This window comes from Symphalangus syndactylus, chromosome 16, assembly GCF_028878055.3.
Source record: "Symphalangus syndactylus isolate Jambi chromosome 16, NHGRI_mSymSyn1-v2.1_pri, whole genome shotgun sequence".
NCBI classification, from domain to species: Eukaryota; Metazoa; Chordata; class Mammalia; order Primates; family Hylobatidae; genus Symphalangus; species Symphalangus syndactylus.
Genome location: NC_072438.2, coordinates 15,915,115 through 15,939,589, shown reverse-complemented (window position 1 = coordinate 15,939,589; position 24,475 = coordinate 15,915,115). Strand labels below are relative to the sequence as shown.

Sequence of the window (24,475 nt, the reverse complement as noted above, 5' to 3'; positions counted from 1 at the left end):
GAGGTGCAATTCACCTGGGTTTTATTTCATCCTTGGCTCCCAGTTGGCTCTCCTCACCTTGGAAATGAATCTCCCCTTTTCTAATGGGTGCCAATGGGAAAACATGTCTGGATTTGCACACATTTGGTTTTCAGCTGCCTTAAGAATGCAACTCTAGCCCAAAGCAAGTAGTGGCGATGTTTTAATTGCCCCTAACCCCCAACAAAAGCAAAACACCCTTTGTTGGCAAAGCTGAATGAGACATTAGTGACCACCTGGGGATCCTTGTGAAAGCTGAGTTGTCATCATTACAGGATGTTACTCCTTTTCACAGCAAGACACTTAAATATAGCTATCTTATGGGAATGTCTAAGGACAAAAGAAAATTACCTACTTTTCTGCCTTCCTAAATCCCCACCCACATTCCTTACTAAGGAACAGCTACTTCTCTCCCAAAGAAACTACAGGTGGTATAGAGGAACCATGAGTTTTAACAGAAACATGCCACCGAGGCAGAGGTTAACCATTAGCCCTCCGTCACTGAGGCAGAGGCTAACCGGTAGCCCTCCATCACTGAGGCAGAGGCTAACCAGTAGCCCTCCGTCACCGAGGCAGAGGTTAACCCAGTAGCCCTCCATCACCCAGGCAGAGGCTAACCGGTAGCCCTCCATCACCGAGGCAGAGGCTAACCCAGTAGCCCTCCGTCACTATCAGGCCACTTGCTCTTCAAGTCTCCTCTGGCTTCTCCCTGCTGGGATCCCGGCCCATAGGGCCAGACTGATTTTAACCAACAAACATGATCACCTTCAGCTCTGCCCACCCCAACAGTTGCCCCTGGGGAACTAGAAGGCTGGAATCTGTTCCCTGGCAGAGCTGCGGGGCCCCCAGATGGGCTCCACACGGAGCAAAGCTTGTTGATGCCTGCAGGCTCACCCCTTCTCTAATCAGCAGCCAAGCTCCCAGGACACCCCTGCGTGGCCAGTTTCCAGATGGAAACGCACCACCCGATTCTGGAAACCCTGTCGCGGGCCTGCCCTACCTCACTCAGCTCAGTGACAAAGGGACACAGGCTTGCATCTGGCACCTGCTGTCCTGGCCCCAGCATGGACACATGGCCCTGTCACTCTCTCAGAGTGTTTCACTTCCTGACTGTTCATGAGAATCCAGGGCTGCGTCAGAACTCCTGTGTACCCGTGCGACTGAAATCCCACTGGGAGCACAGTGCCCACGGCAGGCTTTCAAATACTCCAAGTGTGAAGGTAGCTTCTATATGGTGGCAGAACTAGCATGCAGGGCCCTCTTTTGCAGATCCAGCACTCTGAGGGGCCCCTCAGACCTTCCTGAGTTGGTGCTTAGACAAAGGAAGGGTGGACCCCAAGGTGTCCCGAAGTGCGTTTTAGGAAATGCCAGTTCTGCAAGATGTCCCTTGACAAAAGGTTCAGTGATCCACTGAACTTGGCACACCACTTGCTTACATTCCTCTTGGAGCCTCAACTCCCCCTTTAGCACTCTAAGACCCCAAGAAGTCCTTCAGAGTTTTCCAACTTACTCTATTGTGCTATGCTTTGTGGGACCCTAGCTTCCATCTAAAATCACATTCCTTGGAGATTTTTGGGAAACGCTAGAGAAGAACAGGGATGCATGACGGAGATGGACAATCCTGCGGGGTGTTTTCAAAAGGACCAAGCCTGGACCAAAACAAGGAACAACCTAAAAGATTAGAGAGGCAGGAGACAGACCAGGGTATAGATGAAAATGTCTCCATTCGTTAGTTGCCCTCAACACTACTGAAACATCGTGTAACCAGAAACAAGAGCCCAGAGGGAAATGCTGTGTCTTGATAAGGCTTAGTTCATTCTGATCTTCTACATCTCCTGCTCCTAGTCTCAAGGGATTCAAGCCTCACAGCCTCAACAGGAAGGGCCAAGGGTCATAGCTAGTTGCACCAGCCTTCACGTCTAGAATCTCCTGTCCATTTGAGCTAAGCCCAGGCTACCTGCTCTCTGTCTTCCCGGAGCCTGTCATGGGAAGTAGAGTTTTAAAGTCATTTTTTTTTAGTGATTGGCTCTGCATTTTTGTAGATGCAAATCCATTTTTGTAAAATGATTTTAACTACAAGTGATCTGGGCAGAGATTTGCTCAAGACTCTGTATCACACTAGCTTCTTCCTACAAGGAATAACATTGAACTCTAAATTCTCTCTCCTGCAGGGACAAGTTTCTATGATCTTACTCAACTCCCCGCCACCCCCAAGGAGAATTTCTCTCTGTGCCAGGAGCACTTAGCTTTGGGTGTGAGGACACAGGAGCCTGAACATCATCCCACTGTACTTTAATCACCAGGATGCCCAGAACCAATTTTGCAACCCAAATGCAATATTACATCCGACCTTACACCTCGTCCCTTCGCTTCTGAAAATCACCTGGCCTCATCTAATTGCTTTACCTCTGCATTCCTTTGTGATCATCTCTTTTTCCTCTTTGTAGAAAAACTTGCTTTGGGACTTTAAGTCTAAATATTTAAGTAAAATCAAACGTATAAGAAATATAATTTCTTCTCATTCATCTCAAATGATTACTAGAATTTAAGAAGCATGTCTAAGAAAACCATTAAAGTAACTTTGAATATTTTTGAAAATCACGATTGATTTGGAAAAAGGGACAATCTGTACGGTCATTCACAAGGTGGAGATGGCATTTTTATCGCTCCTGTTTGGCACTGGGGAGCGCCCTAAATGCGGTTTCAGCCCCAGAGGAAAAAGCAGCCTCTAATGTGGAGTCTAAGAAGCCAAAGTGTCAAACCCACTTCTGGTCCTACCAGGTAAGCCTGGTCAAGGGCTTGCTTCCGGTAGTCGAGCTCCTCTTCCAGGTAGCCCTTCTGCCTGCTGAACAGGTCCTGAGAAAGAGGGAGGCGCCATCAGGGACCAGCGTCAGAACAGGAATCCATGACAGCTTCAGAGCCCGTTTGCTAGAGAGTGGCAGTCTCACCGAATTGGGGGCACTCAGATAAGAAGGGACTTGGTGCTCTTCCCCGTTTGCCCCCACGTCAATCACCAGCAGGAGCCTCACTGACCTGGGGCACCCTTGACAGCCACACCTGGATCCTTGGTCAAGACTATCCCATTCCTCCTGCTTCCCTGCCGCTTGGGTACCTGACTGTAAAGAAGGGACCCACTTCAAACCCAGGCGCAAGTCACAGGAGTCCTTCTAGGTTCCTCCTGCTATGTCCTAGTGGCCCCTGAAGACTGTCTTCATGGTTCTCAGATGTGGCTCTTCCTTCCTGCCTGAATTGCATCACCCACCTCCCGACTGGTCTCACTGAGCACACTTCTCCCTGCCGCCCACATACCTGGGTCACTCTCTCAGACCCTGCAAGCATGATCTCTCCAGAGTGCAAATCTCTTTTTATGACTGATTTGAGGGTTTCAGGGTTAGAATTCATCTCCTGTAGCCACTTCCTTTTATAGACAAGGAAGGAGAGAGCCAGGGAGGACCAGAGCCTTGCCTTAGATGCCACAGTTGAGTGATGGCGGAGGTGGGAGTAGAAACCCAGGCCTTCTGGCACCAGTCAGGGCTCTTGCCGCACCATACCCTGCTCCTAGACCACACTAGTTCTTCCACCTTCCTCCTTCTCCTCCCATTTCCATTTCTCCTTGGAGAACTCGAATTGGCCTTTGACTACTCAAGAACCACGTCTTCTGGGAAGCCTTCTCTGTCCTCCCCAGGCTCCCCATACATCCGTAGTCCCAGTGAATAACCACCATCACCATTTATCAGGTACCCAAGGTGCCAAGCACAGTGCAACCCTGGTTATGTATGTAGCATTTTTCATCCCACAACCCAGCACAGCACAGATTGGAATTTCCCATTCATCAATGAGAAAACTAAAGTCCAGTTTCCCAAGCTTTCATGGCCAGCAAAGGTTTGAGCCTTGCCCACATGTTCCTAGAGTCACTGCGCCAGCATTTCCATATCTGGGCTGTGTCTCTCCTAACATCCTCATGCTGCATTCATGTGAGCTCATGAACGCATGACCCTGCAGGCCTGTGAGCTTGCTCCTGGTGGCAGGGACCCCACTTATTCATTACTAAGCCTCTAATCCTGGCATAGCACCTGGGACACAGCAGAGGCTCTGAAAATATGTATTTGATGAGTAATTGAGTGAGTGAAAGAGTAAGTAAATGGGTGACAATTACTTAGAACAACCACTGGGGCAAAAGCAAAATTGAGAAATGCAAATCATTAGGAAAACACATGCAAAGCCTTCCTGCAAATCAACCTCTCTGAGCTCTTTGAACCCTCTCCCCTACCCCCAGGCAGTCAAATTTTTTACCTTCTCCTTCTCCAGGTCCAGCATCTTCTGGGTCAGGGCGGCCTCGGTCCCCTCTATTTGCTTCAGCCACTAGAAAACAGCAGGGACAGGAGGGGTGCAGCAAAGTGAGAGTCAGAACCCAAGGGGCTGTGGAATTTCACAGGCGTGTGAATTTCACAGATGAGCTTCCTCAGAGTGTGCTCAGGAATGGGTCAGGTCACGGCACACACATGCCTGACCTGTGGATGGTGTGGTTGTGTGTGCATGGTCCAGCCTGTATGTGCAGGAGGTCATAGGTGTGAGTGTGACATGTACGTGGTGTGGAAGCTGGATTGAGCCTGGGTGGACTTGAGTGTGGGCGGCTGCGAGTATGTGCAGCAGAGGAAGTGGCGTGGTATAGCTGATGTTACTGAGTGCCTGCTCTGTGCTGATGCTTCACGCAGGAGACCTCATCTGGCCCTCTTACGACCACCCCATGCAGTAGGCAGCGTCACCCCCATTTTGCAGGTAAAGACATGGAGGCTGAGTTAAGTAACTTGTCCAAGGTCACACGGGTGCAGAATGGAGATTTGGAACCTAGCCTGCAGGATGCCAAAGCCACTGCCATCATCCCTCCAGCAACGTGAGTTGGAGCAGCCCAGAGTGCCTGGTGCCACCATGAGAGGAGGTGGAATCACACACAGGGTAGGGGGTGTAGGAGCATGAAAGCAGGGTTCATGCCAGGACATGAGGGCACAGGCACGGAGAGTATGGGGTGAACAGGTGGGGCATGCACCTGAGCAGCAGCTAAGGGAGTGGGAGCTCTGTCCACATTCCCTCTGGGGTCTGGGCTGGGGGTAAGCTCGGAGGCAGGTGTCATACGCGGATGTGCCTCCACGAGGAGCCCCTAAAACGGGAGGAAGTCCAGGCCAGCACAGGGTGGCTGCCCTGTGGGGGAGGGCCGCGGGGAGGTCAAGGCACCGAAAGGTGTCCGGGTTTGATAACACCATTGACCTCCTCATTGCTAAGGCTGTCGGATGGCCTCCTGCTGCCAGGCCCCAGCTGCGGAGTGCCCTCTTTCCCGACCCCAGGCCCCGCTGTAGAGTGCTTTTCCCGACCCCAGATCCCGGCTGTGGAGCGCCCCCTTTCCTGACTCCAGGTCCCAGCTGCAGAAAGCCCCCTTTCCTGACCCCAGGCTCCTCTAGCTTCCTTGTACTCCTTGCTTTCCCCCTCTTCTGGCGGCAGCTGGTCACCCTCGCCAGGTCACCCTGCACTCGTGAGGTCCTGGAGCCCTGCCCTTGGCCTTCTCCACCTTACTCTGCCCTCCCCCAGGATCCATCCTCCCTACTGTCTCTGAAATGTCTCCTACCCAGATCTGCCCCACCACGCCCTGTGTGCCGCTGCCTCCTGCACCCCTCCACTCCCAAGCCTCAAGGCATCTCTAGGGCCTGCCAGGACCCCTGATGGGGAAAAGTGCCCCCTCCTTCCTTCCGTCCATTTCCAACATATTGGCTTTGCCTCCTTCTGGTTCTCAAACCCACCCACAGCACTCCCTCCCCATCACCAAACCCCCATTCCCCTTTCAGCCCCCGGGTTCATATCTGAACTCTCCCTACACATCACAAATCCCTTTCTGCCCCCCAGCCAGCAAGTTCCCTAAAAAACACACATGGGCTCATGGAACCTCCCTGCTCTGCTCAGAGCCCTCCAAAGGCATCCCCTCACCCCCGACAACACTGGCAAGGCCCCAGTGTGGGGTGGCCCCTGCAATGCTCACAGCCTCATCAGTCAGCACTCTCCTGTTCCCACTGAAATCCCAGGCCCTGGTTATCCTAACTACACAGAGCTCCTCGAACGTGCCCGGCCTTTCCATGTGCTGTCCCTACCTCTCCTGGCCCCAGCCTCAGCCCCAGGCCTTTAACGAGCTAGCATCACTCAGTCTTCAGGCCCTCAGCTAGCTGTCACCTCCTCCAGGAAGCCTACCCTGCCTGAGTCCATGGGGTCAGCTAACCTCCATGATGCCCATGTCAGTCATCTTGTGAATGCCTGGTCACAGCACTCACCTGACAAGCGCTGTTGTCTGTTTCACCCCTAACCCCGCTGCCCCCCTTGAAGGCGGGGACCACATTTGCCTCCTGTTGGACTTCCTTGCCTGGCCCAGGGCTTGACACAAGCAGGTGCCTAATAAACTTCCGTTGAATGAAGGAGAATCAAGGGTATGCAGCCTGGCGTGGTGTGTGCTGTCTGTACAGAGGGGACTAGAACTGGTGGGCTTCTGTCACAGAACTCCCTCCCTGATGTCACAGTGAGCTCAGCCCCCAGTACGGGTTCTGTGCCAGCCATGGTGGCAGCACCAGCACCCTGAGCCAGCCGCTGAGGCCAGCACTTCCTGAAACAAGGCTCAGACAAGATGCGTGGTTTCTTAGAAACAGACAAGCGTATTTTGGATGGGGAGTTACAGGTATTTCATTTTTAATATCCTCGTGCAAGCAGTCGTAAAATGAATAAAATTAAAATGGGAAATTCGGGCTTGGATGATTACAACAAGCTGCTCTCAGAACAGTTTCTACAGAACAGTGTTGAGCTTTGTTGTTGCTGTCGTTTAAAAAATTGCATATAAAAAATAAATTTAACAAGACCTTTTAGGCAACTGGGAGAGAACATGAGAGCAGAGAGAGCTGGCCATGAGGACCCCCGACCACGTGAGATCAGAAATTTAATAACAAAGAGTTTGGCCAGATAGCTGTGGAGCCTCAGTCACTCCTGGGAGAAACAACGTTCATGGTTCTGCTCCAACCCCAGGAGAGGGGGTCTCAGGCTGGGGAGGAGAAGTGAGTCCACCCACAGGGAGGTGCTGATGAACTGAGCAGCCTCGCGGGGGCAGTCTGCTGCAGGGTGGGGGACGCTCTCTGAGCCCCGACTCCCAGGGCCCCTCAGGTGCAGAGCCTGGATCCCCTGCGACTGGTGGGGCTCATCTCCCCCCTCTCCCTTTGGGGATGGTCCCAAGACTTTGACTCAGGGCCAACTATTAGAAAGTTAGACTATGGCTCAGACCTATGCCTCATTCTCCTATCCATCTTTAGTAGTGAGAACACGGCCTTTAAGACATTCCCACCAGGCTGAGGCTGGTGTCTTTTTCTCGATCCACTTGGAACTTGAGGGAGAGGAGATATGACTGCTATGATTTAAAAACCCTCCAATGTCTCGTTCAGTTTCTCTGCAGGGCACGTGCCATGTGCCAAGGTGAGTGAGACCTTGCCCTGATCCTACATGTGGCTGACCAGAGTGGGGCTGATGGGCGCCAGGACTGGTGCCTGTGCCCTGATGACTGGGCAGGGCCTCAGTGGGCAGAGATGAGGAAAGCACATGCCCAGGGCAAGATGCTGTTTGCAGCGAAATCAACACAGGCACATCATAGGACCTTCCTTCAGGTTGCACTTCACCTACACACTAAGCAATTGGCTTAGAGGCCGGGTGAGGTGTCTCATACCTGTAATCCCAGCACTTTGGGAGGCCAAGGCAGGTAGATCACTTGAGGTCAGGAGTTTGAGACCAGCCTGGCCAATGTGGAGAAACCCATCTCTACTAAAAATACAAAAATTAGCCAGACATGTTGGCGTATGCCTGTAATCCCAGCTGCAGAAGGCTGAAGCATGAGAATCACTTGAACCTGGGAGGTGGAGGTTTCAGTGAGCTGAGATCATGCCACTGCACTCCAGCCTGGGTGACAGAGTGAGACTCTGTCTCGAAAAAAAAAAATTAATGCCTCTAAGGGAACATTGACATTGACTTCCACTTATTTGGATACCCGTATGGAATGACAATTTTTAAAATAAGGAGTATTTAGTGGAGCAGGGCTTAACTGGGGCCTGTCAGCAAGCCTTCTCTGGCAGTGACATTGCAGGTGCCCACCCCCTCTGCAAACTTCCCTGCAGTGCCTGTCGGCTCTAGGGTGACCAGCTTGTCCTTGTTGGCCCATGACTGTCCCTGTTTTAGCACTGCAATTCTCACGTCCCAGGAAAGCTGTCAGTCCCAGGCAAAGCAGACCGTCAGTCCCCTAGCGGTCCTGCCAGGTTTTCAGGGGGTCCCGCTGATGCAGTTCCCACCCCGCATGAGGGTCCATTTCTGGACCTGAGGAGCTCTCACACCAACATCCTCTCCAAGCTGGGAGAAGACGAGCGGCAACTCCCAAGCTTACTGGACCTTTATCCACAGACAAATGGCAGGGCCAGTGTCTCCTAGAACCCAACCTGAGAAAACTCTGGTTTAAGTCCATTCCTCAAAGATGCGGAGCTGGGAACCTCTGTGCCAGGCTCAGAATCGGGGCCCCATAACCGTCAGTAGGGGTTGTGAGGGGCTGGCAGGCTAGGGCGACTGGCATGTCTCTCTAGCGTGTAGGGCACAAGCCACGGCACCAAGCTGACCAGCTTGGGGAGGTTGGTGGTCAGGGGCAGGCGGGCGGCAGTGGGGGTGGGCAGGGTGCAAGCGGGGAGGTGGGCAGCTGCCAGGCGAGCAGAGCATGGTGAGGGTCAAGGCAGACAGTGGTCGGATCCCAGACAGGTTCTACCTCCTCAGCTGTCCTAGAGTGCTGCTAATCTCACAGATGCCCAGAGGATGAGGAGCGCTGGGGACCTAAGGTGCAGGCCTGGAACAGCTGCTGTGGGTCAGGCGTGGGGAGGGGCACATCAGGAATGGCTCAGGTTGGAGATCTCAGCGTCCTGCATAGGGCTGTTCTCACTGAGGCTGAAAGCCTCCTGCCAGCTGGTGCCCTGGCCCTCCAATGCCCTCTGCCCCAGCCCCATGATGAACCAGCCACCCTGAGTCACCAGCAGGTTCCTGCTCCTTGCTCACCCGGCCCACAGGCATTGACCAAGCATCTCCAGGAAGCAAGCATGGCCCCAGGTGCTTGATTGAACCAGATGGCAATGCCTGATCCTACTGAAATATGCAGCCTCCCAGATTCCAACAGACACTGTGAGCCACCAGGATGCTCGGTGTCATGGCTGAGAGAGACGTGGTGAGAAACCGGCTGAAACCCCTGCAGCTGGCAAGTGGTGTGGCCAAGACCCAAGCCAGGAGAGGCCTCCCCGACATCAAAGCGGACACTGGTGGATGTGACATCTCCACGTCTCCCAGGGCCGTGCTCAGCACTTGACACTAAGATGCTGTTTCTCAGTAAATGTTCCAGTAGATGTTGAGTAAACTGAGTCATAAGTGTTTAATCAGCACTTTGTGTGACTACACAGGGCACTGTTGGAGGAGCCTAGACAGCCATGGAGGGTTTTGCTGCTGGAAAGGAAGGTGTGCTGAATGTGCCCCATGTGCCCCGCCCCGTGCCTGCACCTGCACCTGCACCTGCACCTGATAGCCACCAGCCGGCCAGGTGTGAGTCATCCCCGTCCCGCAGTTCACCTGAAGACACAAGCTCAGCCAGGTTTACTGATGATAGGAACAGGAGAAAGCTGAGTTCCAATCCTCTCATTGCCTACCAGTGTGACCTTGGGCAAGGTTTGGCCAAACGTCTTGTTACCAACATTTATTATCCTTTACTTGATTGAGGGATTGAACAGATGCCCTGGGAAGGAAACTGTTTCTATTTTAAATGCCTTTCCAGAGATTCTGGAATGAATCCCAACTAAGATCATTAGGACCTCGTCACTGCAAAAATAGCATTTTAAAGTTGAACTCATGTGCTTTGAAAGGAAAAGGTCTTTAGCCATAAACAGTTGTGTATTTCTAACACACCGTAAACCAATGTCAAAGGCAAACAAATCAGGAATGTGTTTTGTAACCAACAGGTCAAAAAGTTAGTATCTTTAATATGTGAAGCACTCAGAGAAGTCAGTAAGAAAGACAATGATTTGTCAAATGAATGAATGGATGGATGGGTGGACAAATCCAATGGAAAACCCTCAAAATAAATGCAATTACAATTCACAAGGAAGGAGAGGAAAATAGATAATACACATAAAAAAACTCAGTATCACTAGCACTCAAATAAAAATTAAAACAATGACGTGATACGGTTTTCACCATCAAATCGGCAAAGTTCTTTGCAGCAGTAACATGCCATGTCAAGCATAAATCAACAACGTGTAAGGCTGCAGGTAGAAGGGTATCTGGTGCCGCTTTTCTGGACACTGTTTTGACAATGCCGAAGTCCTTCAAGACATTCTTACTATTTGTCCCAGTCATTCTGCTTCTAAAATATATCTTATGGGCATATTTTAAGATGTAGATAGAAATTTATGTGTAAAAAATGTGCAGTTTACCACTGCATGATGGTAGAAAAAAAATATCTAACAGCTAAGAGGGGCTTAAGTAACTAATGGTATAACCGTGTGATAGAGAGATGCACAGCCATTTAAACACATTTATGAACCATGTTAAATGGCATGGAGGATGTTTCTAAAGCCTGATTGAAAACTGGATGTCAAGTATCATTTCAACTAAGTTTAACAACAATGGACGCAGGGAAACCACTGGAAGGAAATATACAAAAGTGACAGACTGTTTCTGCCACCGGGTTTTGATTTCCTCCTGCGTCTCTGGGTTTTCTACAGTGAGCATGTGGGACTTCCGTCATGAAGAAAACGGAAAGGCATGCATGTGCACGTGCAGACGCAGACGGACTGGAACGCATGCTCCCACGCAAAGCAAGACGCCAATGTACAGTTTCTTGTATGGTGCTGGGAAGCTGGGACAAGGTGTGAGCACAGAAATGCCGCTGGCTTCTACCTTTTCACACAGGGCAAGCACAGTTCCAGCTTGGATTATTGCAACCTGTTCTTCGTTTCTCAAATTCTAAAACACAAAAATGGGCAAGGGCATTTGACACTGGATCCCAAATCCACGTGCAGACAGTCAGCACCAAGCAAGTTTTTTTTTTCCTGTTGTTGTTGTTGTTGTTTGTTTTATTTTGTTTGTTTGTTTTGAGACGGAGTATCTCTCTGTCACCTGGGTTTGAGTGCAGTGGTGTGATCTCGGCTCACTGTAACCTCTGCCTCCTGGGTTCAAGTGATTCTCTTGCCTCAGCCTCCCGAGTAGCTGGGATTACAGCAGCTGGGATGCACACCACCACGCCTGGATAGTTTTTGTATTTTTAGTAGAGACAGGGTTTCGCCATGTTGGCCAGGCTGGTCTCGAACTCATGACCTCAGGTGATCCGCCCGCCTCAGCCTCCCAAAGTTCTGGGATTACAGGCTTGAGCCACCATGCCCGGCCAACACCAAGCAACTTTCCTAGCTTCTCTCCGAGCTGCACCTGAGGGTCAGCTCCCTCTCGCTAATGGGGCTAGCACCTCAGGCAGACAGCTCCTGTCCCTCTGGTCAGGAACATTTCACAGAGTGGCACTAAGCTTTTGTGAAACATGGCTACATTCAAGCTCATCTTTCAGGACGGCAAAAAGATCCCTTTCTGATTTCAGCAATCTCGTGTGACTCCACCTGAATTCTGGGTAGGGGTTCTGAGGCCTTCCCGTCCCCTCCTCACTCACAGGCCAGGGGAACCTAACTTCGGAACCCCACTTCTGACGAATGCCAACCCCACCACCCACACAGGAACACGGCCATACAAAAGCCTTACATTGTACTTCTTAGATCTCTTACATCAGAGAGAAATTAAAAACAAAACAAAACAAAAGTCACACAGAATACACCCAGATCAAAACAAGAACACGAAAGCAGAAACCGATCGCTCATAGTTACCCCGTTATCGCCAAGGATATCTAATTTCTTCATAAGTTCAGAAACATTCACATCCTGGAAGAGATTTCCAAGGTTCATTTTTGTGTGAGCTACAGAGACCAACCAAACCAATTTCTAGGGCCACGGCCTTTCCTCTCGACAAGACACCGCGCTCTTTCTTTTCCGGCCAAGTTTTGCACCCAGCCGTTCCTCTGGGGAGTGAGGGAGAGAAGGCATAACTGCTGCTCATTTGCTGAGCTCATTTACACCAGCATAAACACTGCTTTCTAGAAAGGCCATGGAATCGGGTGAGTCAGGACGCTGTCCCTGGGGCTGAGCAGGGCTCTAGGACATGGCAAACCCCGGGCCCTTCTGGCAACCACAGCCACCATCTACAGAACCTTGCTGCATGCCAGGCACAGGGCCAGGCACTTGGAGTCTGTTCATGATCTAATTTCATCATCACCCCAGCTTCACGGTGTGGGTATTGTCATTTGGATTTCATAGCGAAGAGGCTAAGGCTCTGAAAGTTTACAGGCCAGAGCAGTGGTGGAGCTGGGGTTCACGCTCAGGGCTATAGGCCAAGCCTCTGCTGTTTTAAACATATGGGTCAAAATAGAGTCACATTTGGTGACCCTTTAATAAATGGGCAAACTGTGACTTTCAACACAAGGGGTATCTCATGAAAATCAATTCTATCCCAGCACTCCCCCTTTACAGCTGAGCCGGGCACTGAGCGAGCCCTTGGCTGGCATTTAGCAGAGGCACCCCCCAGGCACGCTACCTTAACTCCTTCCTGGTGACAGAACAGCTGGAGAGCGCTGCTGTGGTTCTCGGGGAAGGTGGTGATTTGGAGGTTAAATGCTGGCGACCTCCTCTCTCTCTCCTGGGGAAAAGATTCGGTTTAAAAACAGAATGTGACCGGATTATTTACCACTTGCCATTTTCCCACGTTACTCAGCAAAAACCAAGGAATTCCAGTGGGCACAGATGTTACTAAAAAGCGCGAGTTCGGACTAGAAGCAGCCTCGTCCGTGAACTACGACGTTTTCACGCCTTCCCACGCAGCAGTTCTCCTTTGGAAATGTGTTTACTTCTTCCCTATTCATCTAGGGAGAAATGGTTAACAGGGTACCATGTCTTTATCCATTGTGAGATCAAAACCCAGGAAGTCACAGAATTACAAATTTTAAAAATCACAGTTGCACTAAATTTGAATAGATAGCAAAAGCCACCATCTATGGTTTATTACTCTGTGCCAGGCACACCACTCTCCCGTTTAATCCTCACACAACCCCAGGAAGCAGGCTCATTGCTTTCATTCTGTAGACAAAGAAAAGGTGGTGGCTCAGGGAGGCTGTGTCTGAGGTCCCAGGCTAGCAAGTGGCAGGGCCAGGACCCCAAAGGCTGACTTTCTTTCTTTTTCTTTCTTTTCTTTTCTTCTTTCTTTCTTTTTTTTTTTTTTTTGGGAGGGTGTTCCGTTCTTGTCACCCAGGCTGGAGTGCAATGGCACAATCTTGGCTCACTGCAACCTCCACCTCCCAGGTTCAAGTGATTATCCTGCCTCAGCCTCCCAAGTAGCTGGGATTACAGGCATGCGCCACCACGCCAGGCTAATTTTTTATTTAGTTTTTTTTTTTTTTTTTAAAGTAGAGATGGGGTTTCACCATGTTGGCCAGGCTAGTCTTGAACTCCAGAGACCTCGGGTGATCCACCCGCCTCGGCCTCCCAAAGTGCTGGGATTACAGGCGTAAGCCACCTCGCCCGGCCCCAAAGGCTGACTTTCTCTTCTTTCTAGTACAATCTGCCAATACCATTCACAATTTTTTTTTGAACCACACTAACACAACAAGTGATCATTCTACCCCTGCCTTAGACTTACAGCAAAGCTCAATTAATTACTAAGGGAGAAAGAAGAGCAAGCCTTTTTCCCAGAAGAGGTATTTATTAATCATACATAAGTGACAAGTTTTTAAAAGGTCGGGAAAACCTAATTACTTACAGGGCTAAAGCATAGTGGCAGAACAGGACTCAGGTCTCAGATGTGTTTCCTGCACAGAATGGACTTTAAACACTTTAGCGATGGACAGATTTGTCATGGTGGGGCAGCAGAGAAAACCTTTTCAAATTACACCTTTAAATCAAACTGCTTTGGTTTGAGCAAAGTTACGGTAAGGTAAAAAATAACACGCTTTGGGCCATTCTAGCAGAATCTAGCTATGGAACCAATGGGCTTCTTGAATAATTCTACTAAGAGATGTAGCCAAGAGAGGCACGAATCTAGACAGCAGGGCTTAAGAAGATGCTCTAGGATGAGCCTGAAGGAAAGAGGGAGGGCTGAGCACTAATTCAATCAATTTCCATGAAGCCCTAACCTGACTAACCTAGGTTTGAAACAGTCTAGTAAGAAAACCTTATTTCCCTTATTAGCCAAAATAAAAAAATCAAAAACAAACGAACAAACAAAAAAAAACAAATTTCATGATGGTTCCATTCCACAGATGCCTTTCTACCAGCAAATTTACTTAAATGGCGTCTCCATAGAAAAAGTGGCCCCAAAAGCTCAGATTTTATATGAACAAAAGTCATTTTGTAGGCTGGGCATGGTAGCTTATGCCTGTAATCCCAGCACTTTGGGAGGCTGAGGCAGGTGGATCCCTTGAGGTCAGGAGTTTGAGACCAGCCTGGCCAACATGGCGAAAACTGTGTCTACTAAAAATACAAAAATTAGCTGGGTGAGGAGGTGTGTGCCTGTGATCCCAGCTACTAGGGAGGTTGAGGCAGGAGAATCACTCGCACTCAGGAGGCAGAGGTTGCAGTGAGCCAAGAGTGCACCACGCCACTGTCCTCCAGCCTGGGTGACAGAGCGAGACTCTGTCTCAAAAAAAAAAAAAAAGCGATTTTGTTTCTGGTGGTTCTGAAGGATGGTGGAGACCATTAAAGAAAACTCCAGTAAACTGGGTAGTGCTTATAGAATTCTCATGAGAAAGACTCATAACAAGGATTTGTGAAAGGTTCTCTAACAGCGGCAGGAGTATTAACAATGACCTCACATAACTTGCAATTCTGTCGCACAAATAAAATGCTCATGTCATGCTGAGCCAAGAGCTGAGTCACTCTTGGTGTGAGAAATACTCAGGCCACAGGTCCCTGCCCACACGACAAGGTACACACGGTCAGTTCTAATGCAGACAGAATTGTAACTCAAGCCGGGAGGAGAAAACAAAATTGGGGAAGCCACAGACACTGTGAAGGTGCTCACTTTGAGGGTTTCACGCATGCAGAGGTTTCAGCTGAGAGACAGCAGAGCCGCGCCACTACAGGTGCTTAGAGAAACTCATCACAAACTTAAGTGATGTTTAAAATGCCAATGATTTTTCAACAGAAACAAAAAAAATATTATGAAGTACCATGAGAGCAAGGCAATACAGTAACACACCCGAGGTAAGATTTCAGTTGGAAGCAGTAAGACCATTAGTATTCTTTCACTGAATCTCACTCGGTGCATTGGGGCAGTTCCTGAAGGAACAGAATTTCTACAGGTGAACAGCAACTGATCTCCCTCCAGTAGTTTTGAGTTGCAGTTTGAGTTGCAAATAGTAATTTCTTTAGTCCAATATTGCTGCAATGCCTGGGTCTGTATTTACTGGATAAAAGAGTTTGAACAACGTAACTAGTTTTCTTAAACGCCTATGCAAATACATCCTTCTACTCTGTCTTTACTTACCTTGTGTTTACCTTGGCAAATAGAAAATGGGCCCAGACTGGCATTAAACACATTCTAGAGTCAATTGCTGGCTCAGGTCAGACTCTGCTATTTCAAAAGGTGAGATTTACTGCATGCAAGATCACTTAAAAAGGTGTGTTATTAATTGCAACAGTGCTTCCGTCTGGGTGTGCAGAATGCGTACCCGGTGACTACGCATGCAGGAAAGAAGTAGTTATGGAAATGAAACACAAATAAAAAAGGCAAAATATTGCAAAAACAAATTATTTTATTAAGTGCAAAACAAGCCATAGGCAATAAATATATTAGCTCTGGTACATGTCCATAGACTTGGGTGAGCACGCTCTCCAGAACACATTAAGGCAGTGAAATTATTCTGAACATACAGATTTAAAAAAAAAAAGAAAAAGAAAGAAAGAAAGAAACTATAACATGTCCCCTTTACACATGCTTGAAAACATCTGAGAGCTTTACATGAATTTCAGTTTGGGTTCAAAGAGAATGTCTGCTCCGTTTGAGAGTTTACAACAGATAGAGTCTCTTACTTCGAGTTCTAGCACTCTGAATTCTAACAGCTCGTTCTGATCCTTGGCGTCTTGCATTTCATTCTTCAGCTGGTTCTCTTCCATTTCCAGTCTGTAAATCTAGAGCAAAGATACCTGCGGATTAACAGGATGGGCGGGAGCACTGGGGTCCCCTGGTCACAGGCCACCTAACTGAGTGGCTGGAGGGAAACGGAGGACCGGCCATGGGGGCAAGGGGCAGGAGAGGGCAGGGTTTGCAGCAAGCAAACGAATGAGGTAGGCGCTGCAGGTCCTTTTTGCTGATGTGGCTGGGAATGAAGGAGACAGAGGCTGGGCCAGGTTCACCCCTGCACCTCTGAGCCTGGCACAGTGGAGTAGGGGCTACTTATATATTTGCTGAATAAATGAATGATGGGGAAACTGGGGCATGGAGCTATTAATCCCTCCCTTGAGGCCAAACACTGGGAAGCAAGAGTGCCACACCCAAAGCCTGTCCGGGTCTTTCCAACTCAAGCCCCACCAGATTCAGCCCACCCAGACAGAGGCCCAGCCAGCTGCGGCACGGAGGCACCCTCCTGCTTCCCCACAGAGCTTGCGGAAGAAGCCCTAAAGGCAGCAGTTCCCTGAGAGCACAGATCAGTGTGGGAAGTGACGCTGCCTGCATCCCAGACCCAGCTGGGAGACACTGGATCACTTAGCCCACTACTCCAGCCCTCAGCTTCTGTCCGAGAAGGAAAACAGCAGCACCCATCGCCTGGCAGCAGCGAGAAGTCACTAAAATAACGCATGTACACGAGGGCTTTGAGTAAAGCCTCATAGCACCATTACAGAAGGCTAGAGGGGGGCCCTCTGCCAGGTGATCCCACTCCCGGGAGACCTTTAGAAATGGGATGGGGGGTGAGGGTTTTCCATGGCTCCCAGAATTTAGTGAACAAGACACCAAAGATGCTAAAATTCTCCCAAGGCCCGGGGCTGCTCGCTGTCCCAAATGCCCTTGAGAAATGCAGGGAAGGGAATGGGGCCACATGCTGGTTAGCAGCAGAGAGGGGGCTGGGCCGAGGCCCCCACCAGGGCCAGGCCAGGTTCCTCCAGTCCTGGTGCTCCAGGACACTTAAAAGCTGAGGCCTAACCTAGGGTTTGGCTCCACTTACTTGCACCATCCAGAGACAGTGGACTGGAGGCTGCCAGGGCCCGGGAGGCAGGGCAGAGGGGGGACTGCACACGGGCAGGAGGGGTCTTTATCAGGCTGATAATGTTCCAAAACTGCATTGTGGTGATGGTTGCACAACACAGTAAATTTACAAAAAGAATCAGTGAATTGTACACCAATTAGGAAAAAATAAGCTATGATTTTAATTCCAAAGCATTAGAGCTACTCCCCAAGCAGACTCTCCGAGAGCTCTGGAAAGTTCCACAACCAGGAAGAGAAGAACAGAGGCCCAGTTCCCATTATGGGTCAGCTGCACTGGGCTAAGATGGCCTGAGGATCTGCCCATGGACCTGCCTCCGGTGCCCACCACACTGGTGGTTGAAGGGCTCTGGACCATAAAGCCACAGCAGAGGTGGCCTGGAGCCCAATGTCAGGAAGATGGACCAGCCCAACAATAGGCCAGCCCTCCCCATTTCTGCAGGTGTCCTCAGAGGACAGGGGCAGCCCTCCCTATTTCTGCAGGTGTCCCTAGAGGTCGGGGCAGCCCTCCCCATTTCTGCAGGGTGTCCCCAGAAGACAGGCCAGCCCTCCCCATCTCTGCAGGGTATCCCTGGAGGTCGGGGCTGCCTTCCCCATTTCTGCAGGATGTCCCCAGAGGACAGGGCTGCCCTCCCCATTTCTTCAGGGTGTCCCTAGAAGTTGGGGCAGCCCTCGCCGTTTCTGCAGGGTGTCCTTAGAGAACAAAGAAGCTCTCCCCATCTCTGCAGGGTGTCTGCAGAGGTTGGGACCTGTCCTCCCCATTTCTCCAGGGTGTCCCCAGAGGACAGGACCTGCCCTCCCCATTTCTGCAGGTGTCCCCAGAGGATGAGGCAGCCCTCCCCATTTCTGCAGGTGTCCCCAGAGGACAAGGCCAGCCCTCCCCATTTTTGCAGGTATCCCCAGAGGACAGGGCAGCTCTCCCTGTTTCTGCAGGGTATCCCCAGAGGTTGGGGCAGCCCTCCCCATTTCTGCAGGGTGGCCTGGGAAGACAGGCCAGGCCTCTCCATTTCTGTGGAGTACCCCAGGAGGATGAGCTAAACCAGCTCTGCAGACCTGGTCCCAGAGGATAGAACCACGGATGCGGCTTTGATTCCATGTGAGGAAGACATCTCTCCTCATGGGAGGTGTGCAGGACCTGAGGCCCTGGTCACTGGAGTGCCCAAATGGTGCTGGGCACAATCCCTGTGGTCTGAGCAGGCCCGTGGGGTCCCAACTGCCCTGCAGCTCTGTGCTTCCCTGAAGTGGGGTCACGCACCTTTTCCAGCAAGTCTTGGTTTGTTCTGATGAGCAGCTGCTTCTCTTCAACCCACTTGGAATCCTAAGGAAAAGCACTAAATATGGTCATATTCATGGAAGCAAACAGATGGTCAAGTAACAAACTTTTAGTGAGAAAGATCACTTTCTATGAAACTGACTATGGAAAGGTCATAGAAAATGACAACAGTGATGTGTCCTCATTGTCCCTGTCAACTTTTAAACCCCAAAAACAGAAATGGCTGGTTTGTGGGGCATCCCTTCTCCACTTTGTTTACATTCCCAAAAACACAATGACTCCATTCTGTCAGTCTGATTGACAGAAACATGGCTCCAGGGTGACTGGTCTACACTGGCAGACCCTCCATGCATGCGGAAGGCTGACCTCATACCCCGTGGACTGGCCAGAGCCACACTGATATGCTTTTGTTCATTCTACTCTCTCTGCCTGAGACGCCCTTCCTACGTTTCTTTGCCTGGTCATATCCTCTTGCATAAGTCCTGTGAGCACATGGCACCAAGTCCATCTTGTCACTGTGGCATCCTGAGCCTGGCACAGTGCCTGGCTCATGGGGACAGGGGGACTCAGTGAATCCTGGAATGGGCAGATGAAGGAATAAGTAAAGGCAAAGGATGCCCTCTCCAACTTCCTCCTCCCTTCTCTGCTGGTCAGCCACAGAGCTGGGGCTGGGCCAAGGCCCCTCCCAACCACCAGGCCAGGCTTGGTGTTCTAGAATGCTGAGAAACAGAGGCCTGGCCTAGGGTCTGGTCCCAAGCACATGGAATGCACAGAAGAGGCCCTGGTTGCCTCCAGGTTTCTGTCTCCCTGGTACCTGGCACCTGCATTGTCCCCATGCTGACCCATATGTGGGCCTCACCAGGCTGCAAGCACCTGTGAGGAGTGGCTGTTCTCCACCCATCTTTTGTCTGTGGCATATTATGGCCAAAAATGGCTGCAATACTCCCTCCCACCTCTGCGTGCACCCCCTTTGCCATGTGACTCGGCAGCTCCTCCCAGCAGGTGATGGGGTCCATTTCTCCAACCTCAAAGCTGGGCTGGGCCATGCCATGCTCTGGCTACTGGGATGTTAGCAGAGGTGACCTGAGCAGAGGTTTGGACCATGCTAGGGCCTTGGGCTTCCCATTTCCCTTGCCCCCAAACCATGGGGAAAGAAGCCAGGTGGGCCTCCCTGAGGCGGAGGCACCTGGCCGGGAGCTGGCAGTCTGTGCCCAGCCTGAGCCCAGCCCAAACTGCTGATCCACAGAACTATGTGCAAATGGAATCCTTGCTGTTTTAAATAACTAAGTGTTGCGGTGGTTTGTTACTCAGCAACAGCTAACTGATCCAGCGTCCCAGGTACCAGCACTGGGCCTAGGATGGGCGAGGGTTCTGGGAAGTGCTTGCTGGATGAATGGCCACAGGCTCTGCCTCAGACTGGTGCTCTCCTCCAGCAGGCACGGAGGGCAGAGCAGGCCACACAGAGAGGACCCACCCCCCTGGGGGAGGCAAAGTGTGGAAAGTAAAAAAGTTCCTCTTCAAAGTTTCCCTTCTTATGAAAGAATAAATCGTAAGTGTTAGAAATAATAGTTTCTTTTTAAAAACTAACTTCCTTCAAGCCTCCTTGCTTTTATACTAATAACTCTTTGTTAAGCCCCTCCTATGTAGCTGTTAGATATAAGGGAATAAGTACATTCTACGTCTTTGTACTTTAACCAAGGATATTTGTTATAGACATGCTCAAGCATGTCCCAGCTCACAGCTTATACCCCTTCCTTATTTAGAAATGTTATTACTTCTCTAAGTCTTTTCGCAAGCAACTTCCTCTTTTCCTTTGTTCTCTATTACCTTTACCTATGTAGAAAAGTTTTAAGTTATTAGTCAATTGGGTCTAACTTAGACTGGGAGGTCCAGCTCCAGCCAATGGAGATAGGGCACAGCAGTAAGGACCCAATGCATAAAGAATAAATATCTCTGCTTTTCTTTGTTCAATGTGATCTCGTGGCAGGATTGCTGACAGGCAGCACCCATTCCGCAGAAAGTAAAATTGCCTTGCTGAGAAAACATTTTGTCTGAATGCTAATTTTTCCTTGCAGTGCCAAGGAATAAGCATTTACTTACAACACTAAGTCATAGACTGTGATCAGGCAAGTTACAGATATGTGGGCTCAGCCTGGAAGAGGGAAACTGAGGCTAGCAGCCTCAAAAAAAAAAAAGCCTTATCATCCTGCACCTGGATCTCTGCCCCAGCTACTCCTGGGTTCTTCTCTGTCCTCCTGCTTAATGTGTTAGGTATTATTGTTAGCCCCATTTTAAAGATGAGGAAACTGAGGCACAAAGAGATTATGTAACTTGCCCAAGGTTATGCAACAAGGAAGTGGCAGAGCTGCCCTCTGACCCAGGTGGCCAGCTATAGCATGTAAGCTCTGCGTCATGATCCCACCGCATGGAGGATGCAGACCACAGTTTAGAGAAGCCATTCCAGAGGGCCAGGCACTCATATTCCCCCACGCAGTCCATTGGTAAAGTCTGCTGTGGTGACCTGCTCTGTGCCAGGCATGCATGCTGGTCGCTGGCCATCCGCCTCCATGGGAACCTCAGTCTCACCCTGAGCCCTGTGGCAGCCGTTCTGAGCCACCGGCTTTGCAGCTTTGCAGTGCTCTTCCGGAGCTGCTTCTGTTAAGCCGCCTGGAACCTCTTACACCCTTTGCTTCATGCCTGCCTCCTCCCACTGTGTCCCACCGGGCCTAGGACCTGTGGTAGACCTCGCCCAGCCTCCTCAGGCCCCATAGATGCCTCTCTGCAGGTGAGGGTGGGGGCCACCAGACACTCCGTCTGCCCACACCCTCCTTGGCACCCTCACTGTTAGTGGGGCCACGTGACTGATGAATTTTGCTGAGGCAGCAAACAGCCAAGCAGAGGAAGAGTTCGAGATGGGGCAGTTCCAAGATGGTGGTGCCTCCTGCCCTGCATCCCTGAGAGGCCCCGGGGAGAAACAGGAGTGTGAACAGAATACACCTTGTCACATGGAGCCAGGGAGATGTTCAGGTTATGTCACCACAGCAGCACTTCTGACACAGAGGAGGCTGACCCATACTAACCTTCGCATGCCACCCTCTGAGAGGCCAGATTTCCACCCAGAGCCCTCTCTGGCTCCCCGGCTCCAGGGGACAGGTCTAGGCCCAGGCATTGCTTTTCTGCTGTGTCTTACTGTCAACCGGGCCTTGCCTAATCAAATGCAGTGAATGGGTAGGTGCAGTTGGCTCTAACCTGAGCAGCACAGGACCAGACTGTTCTAAGACACAATCAGAGGCCAGAGGTGGGGCCTCTGCAATAACCCAGGGTTAGTCATAGGTGCTGGTTCATTTTCACAATTAAAATCTTGAAAGGAAATGACAGCTCTTCTTCAGGTTCAAGTCAAAAACAGTTTTGATCACACCTTTGCTTTTGGAATTACCTCTTTTTTGTGCATTTGGCAAACAAACAAAGAAAAGGCCAAGTTAGAATGCCATACCTTGTTTTGATTTTTTAACTCGGCACACAGGCACAGTAGGAAGCACATTCGTGCCTGGGTTCTGCTAGTGTTTTTTCCTCTAGTGTCTCTGGAGCTCCTGATCCAGCCCCACAGAATGTCCCCCTTGGCACATGGGCGAGCCCCAGGGATACCACCAAGGGGACAGAAAGGCAAAGATTCACAGAGCACAGATCACTCCTGCTCACCTGTCCCTTCTCAACCAGTAACTTCTCCAAATCTTCAATTTTGGCCTGACACCTCAGCAGATCAGCTTGTAGCTGCTCCCGAGTCTGGAAGGGAAAAGACCAGGCAGTGAGCAGGTCACCTCCAGTGGGTGACAGAGAGGTAGAAAGCGTCATGCTCCAATGCAAGCAATGCGTAGGGTCCTTATAGGCAAACCTTAGGAACAGGTACACTTTTAGCAGCACATATTCAACGTTTTTTTGTTTTTTTTTTGTTTGAGACGGAGTCTTGCTCTGTCTCCCAGCCTGGAGTGCAGTGGCGTGATCTTGGCTCACTGCACGCTCCACCTCCCAGGTTCACACCATTCTCCTGCCTCAGCCTCCCAAGTAGCTGGGACTATAGGCACCCACCACCACACCCGGCTAAATTTTTTGTATTTTTAGTAGAGACGGGGTTTCACCATGTTAGCCAGGATGGTCTTGATCTCCTGACCTCGTGATCCACCCGCCTCGGCCTCCCAAAGTGCTGGGATTACAGGAATGAGCCACCACGCCCGGCACATATTCAACCTTGGCCTACTAGAAGCATGCCTCAGCTTCAAACACAAAATCATTAAGAACGGAACAGCCTTGAGAGTTTGACAGGTCCAAATTGCTTGGTTTTACAGACAAGGAAAATGAAGCCTGGAGAAGGGACTCTGTTTTTGAAGGGGGTGAGTGAGCCAGAAGCCAGCCACACTGGGGGCCCAGGCCCAGCTCTCTGACCAAGTCCAATCCTTACTGAACCTGAAGCTCATTCAGCCATTATCAGACTTCAACACGCCTGCACAATTGCGTAGCCCCCAGCCCAGGCCCCTTATCACCTACAGCAGGGGCTGAAAGCAAAATACTTCAAGCACCAAGCAAGTCATATAAATAAGGGAAGTCAACTGGGTGTGGGATAACAGGGAGTGGTGGGGACTGTGGCAAGCCAGAGGCACATGTCACATCTCAGGGAGACGCTGCCACTCAGCAGCAGCCACAAGAAATGGGACGCCTGTTGCTGCCAGATGTTCTGACCTTTCAAGAGAGGTCAGGAACCTGGATTTCTCTATGGAATCTCTTTACTTTTAAATGTTGGCAAGTAGATGAAATTTAAAAAGCAAAACAAAAATTATTCAGCCCACACAAAGCCTCACAGTTTCCCTCCTCTGACCTAGATGACAAAGACTGGGCCTTTTATGGTGGGACAAGAAGCTTCCCTCCCTGCTGACCTCACTCCCCCTTACTCCTGGCTCCCCCCTGCAGGGCCACTGCTGCCCCTGGAACAAACTCCACATGGGCGTGGCCTCTCCTCTCCGCCTTTGCCATCAGATTTGCCAGGTAATGCCCCATTCTGGCCCATCGCCTTTAAGACTACCAAAATCCATCCCTTTGTGGAATTCCTAAACAGAACTATGAAAAAGAGCACAGGCCCTGAGTCCGAGAAACCTGGCCTTGACTCCCAGCTCCGTTCAGCAGCATCTGGGTATCTGGGGGCAAGTTGCTCAGTTCTGAGCCTGTTTCCTCATTCGGAAGCTGGTGTTAATTCCTCCTGCCTCAGGGGGCCAGTGTGGGGGTGAGATGGGGGAGGGGATGCAGGGAAGCACCCCTGTGTGCTCTCCGAGAGTCGCCCGCACTCCCAGGAGGAAGGGAGAGCAGGCCCCAGTCTATGTGACTCCCGAAGGTGGGAGAAGGGCCAGCGGGTGGAAATTTCCAGAAGGCAGAGCTCAGCCCAGCCTGAGGAATGGCGTGGCCTGGACTGAGGTGGTCACAGGGCCCAGAGTGCCTTGGTGGCTGGGGAGCACCCTGAGAGTCCCTGCGAGTGTTCTGGTGGATGTCCCAGAGGGCGGGGGGTTCGCAGCCCTGGAGGGAGGGGAGCCTGAAGCCTGTGAGCCGGCCAAGTCTGTGATTTCATCACTTAGTCTTAAATTCTGAACACGTGCTCTCCTCCAAACAGATGGCACAGGTGATGTGTAGCGTTGCTTCCTCTAATAGCTCAATGTTCCAGAGTGCCTGCCATCACACCGAGGATGCAGAGAGGCATCTAGAATGTCACCACAGCAAAGACCTTGCTATAGGTTCCCCATCACCTCTCAGAATCCCCTCTGAGTG

General features: G+C 50.7%; 1 protein-coding gene across 13 annotated transcripts in view; it reads right to left on the bottom strand.

Annotated features, from left to right (window-relative positions):
* JAKMIP1 (janus kinase and microtubule interacting protein 1) overlaps nucleotides 1-24,475 on the bottom strand; it is a 175,766-nt gene that overhangs the window by 12,444 nt on the left and 138,847 nt on the right. For 12 of the 13 annotated variants that reach the window (XM_063619736.1, XM_063619737.1, XM_063619739.1 and 9 more), the window contains 3 exons: nucleotides 22,367-22,450; nucleotides 18,650-18,712; nucleotides 15,930-16,325 (listed from right to left, as the gene is read on the bottom strand). In XM_063619736.1, coding sequence (XP_063475806.1) covers nucleotides 16,152-16,325; nucleotides 18,650-18,712; nucleotides 22,367-22,450 — 321 coding nt within the window. In that variant the 3' untranslated portion in view covers nucleotides 15,930-16,151. Of the gene's footprint in view, nucleotides 1-2,796; nucleotides 2,875-4,311; nucleotides 4,381-11,007; nucleotides 11,074-11,975; nucleotides 12,030-12,738; nucleotides 12,841-15,929; nucleotides 16,326-18,649; nucleotides 18,713-22,366; nucleotides 22,451-24,475 lie in introns of those variants that run through there. The other variant, XM_055245778.2, reaches the window with a different exon arrangement.